General features: G+C 44.8%; 1 protein-coding gene across 1 annotated transcript in view; it reads right to left on the bottom strand.

The window, feature by feature from the left end:
- tacc2 (transforming, acidic coiled-coil containing protein 2) overlaps window positions 1-12,006 on the bottom strand; it is a 75,996-nt gene that overhangs the window by 3,795 nt on the left and 60,195 nt on the right. Inside the window, 11 exon segments of the mRNA XM_048270365.1 lie at window positions 2,072-2,115; window positions 3,323-3,399; window positions 3,932-4,063; window positions 6,653-6,712; window positions 7,705-7,800; window positions 8,566-8,703; window positions 9,226-9,376; window positions 9,634-9,743; window positions 9,990-10,039; window positions 11,045-11,234; window positions 11,501-11,561. Coding sequence (XP_048126322.1) covers window positions 2,072-2,115; window positions 3,323-3,399; window positions 3,932-4,063; window positions 6,653-6,712; window positions 7,705-7,800; window positions 8,566-8,703; window positions 9,226-9,376; window positions 9,634-9,743; window positions 9,990-10,039; window positions 11,045-11,234; window positions 11,501-11,561 — 1,109 coding nt within the window.

Genomic DNA, 12,006 nt, shown 5'->3' with positions numbered 1-12,006 from the left:
GTTAATTTTGTCACCTATTTTTAATTTAGTCTTAGTCTTAGTCTTAGAATGTCCTTTTTAGTCTTTGTCATATTTAGTCATTCAAATATAATTTTTGTTAGTCAAGTTTTAGTTGGCTAAAAGTCAAAAGAAAACTAAAGGTATCTTAGGCTTAGTCAGTTTTAGTCAACACATTTTAGTCTTTTTTTTTTTTAACAAATTATTTCTGATTACCATTTGAGTCAAATAGTGTTTCACACATCTCAATTTTCCAACAATATTGTGTGTCCACAGGGCTACTCGTCTGTTATAATTACTCATTCTGATTTTTTGTCAGTAAGTATGTTTACATGCACAGATAAGTTGAGCTACAGTTATAGCTTGGCTGGGATTTGACCATAGACAGTAATAGATTTGACTGGACCACTGTCATATTCGTAGACCAGTGTTTCTCAAAGTGTGGTCCGGGGATCACTGGTGGTCCGCAAGCAGACATGGTAAAATATAATATAGATGAGTTGTTTGCAATATAACTTGTATGTAAATCCAAACAGTTCTGCAACACTGTCTATGTAAGATATGCCAGTTTAAATCATACATAATGAATCCTCTGACACAATAAGCAATAAGTGCAAAGACAATAAGCAAGGTGGTTCAGTGAGTAGGCCTATTGTGTAGACTAATTATAGGCTACTGTTGAAGTAGGTCTAATCTTTTTTTTTTTTTTTAGCTAGGGTTAGTTAAGTGGTCCTGAAACTGAAAAATAGTTTGAGAAACACTGTCGTAGGCCAAACTATTAATGTTTTACTCTGCCTCGCTAGATGGCGATATGCGCCCAAACACAACACATTCCCCAAACAGACTCTCTATCTTGGCCATAGCTAACTTGCTAGCGAACTTTCCATCAAAGATTCTAGAGCGGAGCAAGATAGCTCTGTTCTATAATCTTTGCTTTCCATATTAGCTTACTTGCTAGCAAACTTTGCATCATCAGTCTAACTAGATGAATAGTTGATATTACATGCTGAACATTTTCGTATGGACATTCTGGGGATGTTAATTTGTATGAGAGAAGCTTCAACTTCTGGGTATGTAGCATTGTGGCATAAAGCTAGTTAGCTTGCTAACTCTGGCAGAAATCTCCAGTGTTCTTGTTCCATGTAGTTTCGGTGTTGCAGCCACAGGGTTGCAGCACGTGAGACTAGCCTACAGGAAAGCTGTTGCCTTTGAACTCATTCGAATATTTTGGAAAACGTAACAGCTAGATATTCTTCTGGTCTTCTCATTTTGTAAACTTAACATAAAGGGAGATTTTTATCTTGGTTTTATTTCATGCAAAACATTTTAGTCTCGCTTTTTTTTTACAACAATAATGCATCTTAAGATAGTCTTAGTCAGTGTTTCAGGACATTACTGCCGCCTCGTCATCGTCTCGCCTTAGTCATAAAAAAAAAAAAGGTCGTTGATCTAACATATTTCCTCTCGCCTCTGCCTGAAAATTAACACTAATAAATAGTAAAAAAAATAATAGATAAAAGTAAAAATGTATATATATATTGAAATGAAAATATATAATTTGTATATAAAAATCATAAAGGAAAGGAAAGAATGGAGTGAGCATAGTAACAAAAATGACGTTTTGCAAAAAAATTTCAAAATCAGCATTCCTCAGGTTGAACAAAAAGGTCTCTTCAAATAGCAGGTTCTTAACAGGGACATCACAGGCCCTGACAAAGATCATCCACCAACGTGTGTTCCATTGAAAGGGGCACATAAGTCAAAGCAGCCAATTAGAGCTGAAAGATTTTCAGACAGGCATGTCAAAGCATTGGACACAAGCAACTGAAATCAACAAGGTGTGTTGTGTTGTCACGTTGGTGCCAGGAAAGAAACGGTGGAAGACGTCGGAGCAAATCTCAGTTTGGACAGAGTGTGGGATGTGCGAACATCTCAGGGAGCAATGTGTTTGGACCACTGGCACAAGATTACGTCAGCAAAGACAGCCACAAGGGGCACAGTAATTGGTGTGTGTTAAAGGACTCAGACCATTTCGATTCCCAGCCCTTGTTTGCAAACTGTGTTTCGCACTCACCGATCATCTGTGCAATGGTCTTCTCATACTCGGCCACAATCCGCCTACGAGAAAGAAAAGAACAGTGGAGCAAATCAAGTGAGCCCACAGAGGAACCATCTCTAATTAAGCATTTAAACAACTCTCTCTGCACCATAGCTTACAGTGCTAAATTGCTAGGAGTGGAAAACTTAAACGGTGAACTTGAGAGGGCTGGGTTAATGGGCTGATGGCGGGACCACTAAATAAAATGGGCATCTGAGGGCAAAGTGTATTAAGCTTCCCCAGAGCGGCGGCTAAATCCCATTTCTCTGTGTGCCGAATAGCCAAAGGGACCGGTTTGCTGGGGATCCCCTGGAACTGGCAGCCTTTTGTGCACATCAGGAGAGAGCCAAAGGCAGGGCTTGTTTTGGGAAAAGCAGGTTGCCGGCAAGGTAAGCGGATGGATTAACAATGCTTCCTCTTAGCCCCTTAGTCCTTTCTTATTCTGATCCCAATCAGACTAATGAAGTAAGCCCTCATCTTATCCACACTAACAAGGCACAGTCCAGCTGGCCCACTCCAACCACCCTCTACCATCCCCCCAGCATCCCCACCCCACTACCTCAACCTCTTCCTCTCTGCTTCCATTGTCCAAGAGGAGAGGGTGGGGGGAACACCATGCGGCTTGACACTCAAGACTATGACTTCTGCTAGCATCTCTTATTGCTCATTTTTGCACCATTGGTGTAAAGATGTAAAGAAGTGTATCGATGTAATACAAAGTGAATACAGCAGCCACTACATTTTCTAAGGAGAGAATGTGAAAGAACTGTGACTAATAGAAATTCAAATACAGTAAATGTCCTAAAAAATTCCACTAGCCCTGTCCTCCCTCTAACAATATTACAGCCAAAAATCCAAGCTTCTCATATCTGTTCCTCCTCCCCGTCTCTCTAGTAGAGCTACCTTCACTGAGCCCACTACTAAACTGCTGCATGCTGGGTGCACACGCCAGCCCTCATCATCTTCCAGATGGGCTAAAAACATACCATAATCCTCCTCTTCACACATCATCCTTCATACTCTCCAAGATATCAATTCCTCCCATTACCTGCAAAAGCATCACACCTTAATGCCCCTTTTAATTGGCTTACTGCTCTCGGCCCGGCTTTAGAGGAGAGCGAAGGGCGATATGTGTGTGGAGGAGAAAGGGCCTGGTGAGTGGGTGCTAAATATAGCCTGCTGGGGAGTGCGCTCTCATTACATAGTGGCACACACACGCCATCTCACCTCATTTCCACCACTTCCTGTCGACTCTCCTCGTATTTCCTCTTCCACTCCTGCACCTCCTTCTCTTTGCCCACAATCTGATTACAGAGGGAGGGGGAAAAAACACAAACATAGGAAAACATGTCAGGCATTGTGGAGCAACACACTTCAACACCTATTCTCCTCGGTTGAGGGGCCTGATTGCGGCTCTGCGTAGTTGACATTTCTGAGGAAAAGAGGCATTCCGCCCCTGATGGCACCACACAAACACAGAGGATGTGTCCACCCTTAAGAGTGCCAGATGCATGAACACTACAGCTATGTGTACTCTAATGGGTCAGTACGTATAACAAAATGGGTTTATGTACACAAAGCTTGTTTTGTGTTCCGCAAGTTGCTGTTGGTGAATTGTCTTGATTACAAGATTTGGAGATGGTGTAGACCACCACCTGGCGATCTGGCAACTCGGGTTCTAGTCCCGGTCAACACGTATATGTATATTGCTATGGATAAAAGTGTCTGCTAAGCCTTATCTTTACCTTTAAGATAAAATACTAATATGGATGAACATATGAGATGTATCCTTAAATTGTGGCACTATATAAATAAAGCTGAATATTGCAGACAGACCTCCTCTCGGGCGATGCCCAGGGAGTGATCCAGTTCCCGGGGTAGATAGGGGCTCTCTCCCTCGCTGTATCCAGGCCGCGAGTACAGGGAGGTCTTGGAGACCATGTTCTCCGCAGGCGACGACACCTCCCTCTATGGATGGGTTTGGGGAGTGGATGGTGGGGTGAAGGTGACAAAATACAGTGGAACACTTCGTTAGAGGGTGGTCTATGGTGGTAATGACGAGGATCACTTTTTAAGGAATGCAACCACATACAGTACACACACGCAAACACACACATACACTTCAGGAGTGTAAAGCAACCCAAGGCGCTGGATTCTCTACAAGGTCTATGAAGCAAAGCATTTAATGCATAAAGCCGATGGGAGCAGGGGTTACAGCTATGGTTCCCACAGTTGCAAGTAGCTGGAGTGAGGTTCCTTGGCTATGATGGGTCAGTCCTTCATTGTCGTTGCCATTCTGCGATTGGCTGACAATGACCGAAGCAAAAATGATCAGATGCTCAGCTGCGATTGGCTGGGGGGAAAGAGGAAGGGGTTGCTAATTGCTCCCCTCAGTTGGATTGTTCCCTTTATTGCTGCCAATGGGTCACTAGCATAGATAGCTTCCTTAGATAGAAACAGTGATACAGCATCTACTTCCCAGTATTCAGAAAAGTCATATTCATGATGTCCATGTCAACACTCAAGTCAATTAGACCACAAACTGCCAATAACTATACTAAAGGGTAACCCCTAAACACCTTCAGAAATTAAAGTCAGAGTAGGAATTAATAAATTGCATTAAAATCTAGATAAACACTAACAGTCAGACAAAACTCGACAATCATGCCCACTTTACTGTACTTATTACTAAAATACTTAGGAGAACAAAAGAGTATGTTCCTTTGTCACAATAATTCCACATGCTCGTAAAATTCCTAAAATGTCCCTGAAGTCACCTGCTGAGATGAGCTGATTAAGCCATTCCCAAACAATTAGATGATCTGATTAAATATTTTCCTTATGGATTATAGAGAGGAGGTGGGAGCGGGGAGTTGGCCTGTTCTGGAGGGCCCAAACTGCCTTTATCTTCACACCTCTTGAATTTCTCTACATACTGTATGTACAGCTCATAGTCATTATGGGGATGGGGAAGCCTTAGGCCTTCATGTGGACCTCCAGAACAACAGCCATACTATCCAGTTCTACAGCAAAGAGTTCTGCTTCAATCCCTCAACCCAAACCCCACTCCACCTTCAGTCTGCGTGGTCCTTGGGGGGAGCTCGTGCTCGTCTGGCCATGCAGAGGGTATGAACCAAAACACACACATCGTTAATCGGTGGAGCAGGCTCACCATAGGAAGAGGTTCTGAGTTAGTGCTCTGTGAGTGAAAGTGAGTGCTTGGTGTGTGTATATGCAATGACCTGTTCATGTGGTGTTATCCTTAATATTTTTTTTCTGCATGACATTGCAGATAAGAAAATAGATTTGTATTATAAATCACTCCTTTATTTTCCATACATAGAAAAGTATGACCATACAGAAAAAAAAGTTTATTAGTACGCAGTTACTGTTAAAGTGACTGTGTGACTTGTGGTATTAAGGCATACTGCCCAACTACAGCTACTCTACTGTAAGTAAGGTAGAGGTGGACTAGGGCGAATCACGCACGCACTTGGTCATCACGTACCAGCCATGGGTATTTGTGTACATGTGCATACATGTGAGTAATCTGGAAGCTGGACAAAGATATCATGAGTCCCAACATTGGGAAGAAGAGGTCTAGGTCTGTGTGTTTTGTAGGTTTGTTACTGTTAATGTTAAAATGATTGTGAAAGTGTAAACACGGTGAGATTTGTTAAAAACATAAACAAGGAAAGTTAATAACATTAGTGTCACGTGAACATATCTGTGCAGTGCGAGAAGATCAGGGTCTTGTAACTGCCTAAGTTAGTTATTCAATTAGAGTGGCAATGTGAAGCCGTAAACCTATGGACATGTGGGTTATCTGACCAATGTACAGTTCAATGGCAACATGCAACATGACCTCAGTTTATGTGGAGCAAGTTAGTTGTTATGGTGGAGATATTATGCCGACAGTCTCAAGCAAACAGTTCCAGCATCAAACACAGTACTGTATCACAACTATTTAACAGACTCTGCATTATTACTAGAAACGTAAATACTAAAATGAAGATGCATGCAATTCCCAGTTTCACAGCCTGAGCAAACAGCTATGTTCATCTCTACAGATACCATACCAGACTTATACTTGATCCTGAGATCCAACCATGATGACTAACAGAACAAAATGACCATAATAATTTTGACCATGTAACACAGCCACATATATCCATAATCACCAGGATATGCATTTGAGGCAGGGTCATGGTTAGAAATGTTCCTGACTGGCTTTAAACTTTATATACATTCTAAATAAACACAATCTCAAAGTTGGTGGATGTATAAGGTGGGGTCAATATATAATTAGATATTCCATGAACGTTTAGAAAAGGTCAGTGAGAACCTTGACCATGGCTATCATAAGGTCCTTGGGGGGAACGGACATGAGTATTTTCAGGGGAGGGTGAGGTTGGAGGTTGACTGGGTTAACATTAGGGGACTGGCAGTTTTCCTGGATAGGAGGGGAGGTGGGCATTATTAGTGGGGAAAGGGGCATGTGTTTGTGTGTGTGTGAGTGGGGTGGTGGGGGGCGGGGTGGGGAGTCTGTCCTCTTACTTTTGCCGCGGGTGAACCGTTGCGATTCCACCTCCGAGTGCTGGGCTTCTTGAGACGAGACTGTGGAGCGTGCGAGACACAAGTGTGAGACTGACAGGGGTGTGCAGGAGTGTTGGGGAACACACAACGTTGGGGTGCGGACCAGGACCACTGACAAGTCACAACTCTCAGGACCCCCCCCCGCCTCCCCTCCTTCAAACCCCCATCCTCCAAACCTACACAGACTCCATTACCTACACTCTTTTGGATGCCTGGCAGCACCCTACGACAAGCAGCATTCCTCCAAAGTGTCACCATCTCATCCAAAGCACATCATCATACCTCAAGGATGACCTGATGTTACTGACCACAGATCAGCTATAGAGCACCACAGGGCCACCAGAGTGGTGCTGCTCCAGGGTTAGCTCAATGTTAGTTCACAATCCATTAAGAAAGCAAGAAAGTGACATGGGACATAACAGACAGAGCACTCAGCAGAAGAACTTGCCACCAGCAGGGGGTGGTATTTTACTACCAAATCCATATGATGCACAGCTTAGGGTTGGTAGTTTCTAATGGGGGAGGGGGTGCATCCCAAGTCACTTTGATGTTTCTTTCAGCTTCTACAAGCAGCATGCATGTTTAATAACTGGAGGTTCCAGGGAAGAGACACACCTCTACTAAGGAGGGTGTCTATTTTGGGGAGGAGACGAGAGCCAGTCCAGGGTTCGGGTTGGGAGGGTGGGGTGGACAGCCAAGTTAGAGATGTCACATGGGGGAACCAGAAAGTCATTGTGATTGGTTGGAGGATTGATATCCACTGGGTTGAGGTATTGTTGGTTATGGGGACACGCCCACACACACACACACACACACACACACACACATTAACCTGGTGTGGTGGATTCAAGGAAGAGGTAGAGAGGATGAAGCACACCCATGCTCAAATACACACACACACACGCAAATAAACACTCAATCGCACATGCACTTGCATGTGCAGGAGAACACACACAGGCGCACACACACACACACGCGCACGTCAGCAGGTTCAGGCTGATTCAGCGCAGTACCTGTTTGGGGGATACATTGGCTAGGGAGGGGCTCTGAGAGATGCTTTTGGCTACCTGCAGAGCCTCCATCCTCAAGGCAGCAAGAACCAGCTCCTCCTGGGACACGGTTGGAGGGTGGAGGAGAGTGGAGGGGAGGAGGAGGGAAGGGCCCAGGAAGAGGGGTGGGGGGGGGGGGCGGAGGTGGAAGGGTGACGGGAGAGAGGGGTTAGAGCACACACGTCACACAGACAGGGACACCTCGCAGAAAAACTAGACCGGTACAAACAAGGACACTCACACACACTCTCTCTCGCTTTCTTACACATGAACATTCACCCCCACAGTGACAGTGAATTTGCAAAAGAAAGAAAGACATTACTGCTCTATTTCCATTGTCCATGGACACAGTCATCATTTACAGCCACTGATGCAACGGTAATGTCCAAAGCCTGCACATGGTGGCTGCTAGCTATGGATGATATTACTGGGCAAAGCTGTATGACAGCACCTCAAACAGCTGACAGGGAGGTTAAATAATCTGGAAATGGATTGCAGTCTAAATAAAAAACTTGGCAGACTCATGGACCATGGAAACACAGCTGTCAATGGCTTCACACATCAGCAACAAAAATGTGATTTTTTTAAAAGTAAGAAGGTAAAAGGAGAGAAAGAGAGAGATAGATAAGAGATGGGCATAAGAAAAGAAGACACAGAAGAGCACAACACCTCCACACAGTGCACACCAGGAACCATCTCCACCACAAACACTGGCTGAGGAGGAGGGGTGAGAAGACAGGGCAACTGGGGGGCAGTTGGGAGAAGAGGGGGTAATAGGAGTGAGCGAGGGGGGTCATTCTTTTAGGCAGGCCGCTCTCTACACACCTGGAGTTTTTGGGCGAAGGCGGTGGGGTTGGTCTCAGCCAGGTCAGGCTCCATATAGCTGAGCTGCTCGCCTGAATCAGCCAGCCTGTCTAAGAGGGGGAGGGTGGAGGGGTCGGCAGCGACCTGCGTGGGGGGCTGCTGCCACCGGACCCAGAGGACAAGGAGGAGCAGCAGGACGAGGAGGAGAGTGGAGGAGTGGGGATCAGCAAAGCAAAGCAAAGCAGCTGGTCAGAGTTTTGCATGGAGATCGTTCAGTAGCCTAATGGTTGTTCCACAGGCAGTTCTACTGTGGTTTCTCTCAGTTAGGCTTTGTAGGTAGGGTACAAGGCGCTAAGGTTAAAGTGGGGAAGGTAAGCTAAAGCTAATGCTATTTATTCTACTAGGGCTCTCTCTCGCCCTCTACTGGTCACAATTAAATTGGCATGTTTTTAAGGGGACAATGCAAGCAAGCACTGGAGTGATCTGAGGTCTAGTAATTAAAATGAGAGAAATACCATTTGCTGCTTTTTACATAGAATTTAGTCGCTCCATTAAATCTCCATGTCTGTGATTTACTTGTCTGTGTGGTTTGCAAAGTATGTTCTTATTCAAAGCAGGACTCTCATGAAGAGAGTGGATGGGAAGAGGGCACTGGTTGGGTCCAGTGGGTCAGATACTCACCGCTCCGTCGCGCTCTGTGGCGTGTGTGTGGGACTCGCTCTCTCTCTTCCTGCTCTTCTCTGAGGCAGAGCCTTCAGGGGCCGTGCGGGACGTAGACAGCACCGGTGACTTGGAGCTGGCCGTGATCTGGGCCTCCATCTCCTCAAAGCTCCTGTGTGTGTGTGTGTGTGTGTGTGTGTGTGTGTGTGTAGATGTGTTTGAGAGAGAGAGAGAGAAAGACATAGTGAAAGAGGAGAGAGACAGATAGAGAAGAGGAAGGAAAGAAAAATGAGTGCACAATGATCAATTCACAATCCTGAGTTCACTATGATTTTACAGGAATAAATGACTTCAATACATTCACACACACACACACACACACACACACACACATGCGTATAACATATGTAAGTGTATGAATGTGTGTACCCTGTGCAGGGGGAGCTTGGTTCTGACCCTTGCATGTCAGAACTCTTGCTTGCGCTGTCGGTCACAGAGTCCAGCTTTAGGTACAGAGACGGCTTCTTTGAGGACGGAGGCTAGAAGAAAGCCAGTGGATCCGGAGTATGAAAGTATTCTATGTCACAAACTGCACCAGTCATCGATATGTGAACCTTCTGTACATATGCCATTTGTCAGCATTATATACATATAGAGGTAAGACACACCCACATGCAAACACAACTAATAGCCAAACAGATGACTCCATATCTGTACGCTTTGTATGCATGTACCTAGATATTCTTTATACTGGTGCAAAGCAGATGACCACAGGCTGTACTTACAGGCGTGCCAGTGCCAATCTTCTCCATGTATTCAATCTCATAGTCTGTCGCTGTAAAGAAAAGAAAGGACAGGAATGAGACATGAGAAAGAGAGACAGAGCGACAGAGCTCTCTTTTTCATCAGCCTTCATGCTCTAGTGGGACACAGACATGACAGGACCCCGGCCCTCTCTCTGCATGCAGCCGCAGCGGATCTATCACAACCCACCAGAGGGGCATAGATATAATGACCTGACTGAGCCACACTGCCCACACTGCATCTGCATTGGCCAGACAGACAGACCCTGGGCAGTGAGGTCTGCAGTGGGGCTGTTAACTCTGACCCAGTTTGCCCAGATTACCCAGCAGCCAGAGCCAATCGCTTGGGCCAGTGGCACAGTGGGGCTTCGATAAGGCATTTGTCAATTATACGGTAGTATTGGACAGTTTGGTCAGTTGACCTCATACAGTGTGTGGTTATGTATCCATAGAGGAATACTGAGTAAGTGTAAAAAATAGCCCACTTCCCTGTGTTTAGAGATGTTTCTTTAAAAACCTGAGGGTCAGACAGAAAATGACTTTGCAAATCAGCTGGACTGAAAGCCTCACTATCCCCAGTAGGGACTTGCAGAAGGATGCATCTACGCCAATAGCAATGAGGCTAGACTTGGATCATTCAGACTTAATTCCACATAAACTTTAATACCTCATAAAAAGGGTAATCTGAAGTACTTTAAAGTAATACCTTAAATATGCACATTAATGACCTTCTGTCAGTGCACTAGTTTAAATTAATGCATTTTATTCCTGTACTCAACCTTCAATTTGTACACCCTCGAGCAAATTAATTAAAATAAAACATGATATAAAGGAGGAATGGTCCATTTATTCAACACGAGAAACAAATTGTGGTTATAAGTGGAAAATAATGGCCAGATACAATATGTTTTTAGTCTGGGAAAGTAAAAAAGATCCTTGTGAGCTTCCTCTATTCTCAGATGGCTGCAAACTTGTTTCAATTCATTTGCACAAGGGTACAATTCATCCTAAAATACAGCGTACACACACACACACACCATTGTTCTCGTTGACGAACGCCGTCAGGTCGGAGGGCTGCGGATAGTCCTGGACGTCGGAGGTGAGCTCTGCCTCCACGTCGTGGCGAGCGGTCCACTTCTGGTTGGTGGAGGCCAGCTTCTCCTCGTCAGTGGCATGGTCCTGTGTGGGGGCAGGAGGGGGGTCAGGCGAGTCCAGATCCAGAGGATCCTGCTCGGGATGATGCGAGTGGGGGAGGGGGGAGGCATGCGACGAACACACAGGACAACACTGTTATGATTGGATGGTGACCGTGAAGAGAAAACACAAATTCACCCTAAGTAGAGCCCCACGGTTTTCTGTTCTCATGTAAAAGAGTGTGTGTGTGTGTGTTTGTACTGTCTACATCTACATTTGTGAAGGCTACTCATGCATTTGTGCACTGTACAAACATGCTTTTCAGTGGCCAGAGGCGAGCTCTTCGAGACAGCTCTTACCTGGGTGGCTGGGTCAGTAATTGGGGACCTCTTTGGTGACCTCTTCACCCTGAAAGTGTTGCTGAAAGACAGGAAAGAGACGGAATAAAGGAACGAGTCAGATGTGACCATGGCTTCAACATCCTCTCATGGTAACATTTTGCATCTCATCTTGCAACTTTTGCAAACTGTATGTAGGCAGGAGAAGGAGACGGTGGTGAAAAGGAGACTATATTTGATCATGGCTTCATCCCTTTGTTGCTATTTGAGATCAGTCATTGAGCACCATTAAAGCTCACAATCTCAGCAACTTCAAATCCCAAGACATACTGTACTATACATACCTGATTACTGGTAAAGAAGCCTGGTAAAGGTGGATGCATTCAGAAAAAAAATGGTTCAATATTGAGTTTCTTTGGAGTTAAAATAGTGTTAAAAGTCACACAAGTCTCGTAAGTGAATAGGGCTGTCTGTGAAGTGATGGGTGAAGTTGTCATTCCTGTGACAATAAATCAATTTATATTTAT

The sequence above is a fragment of the Alosa alosa genome, chromosome 18, assembly GCF_017589495.1.
Source record: "Alosa alosa isolate M-15738 ecotype Scorff River chromosome 18, AALO_Geno_1.1, whole genome shotgun sequence".
Classification (NCBI taxonomy): Eukaryota; Metazoa; Chordata; class Actinopteri; order Clupeiformes; family Clupeidae; genus Alosa; species Alosa alosa.
This window is presented reverse-complemented; position numbering and strand designations above follow the sequence as displayed.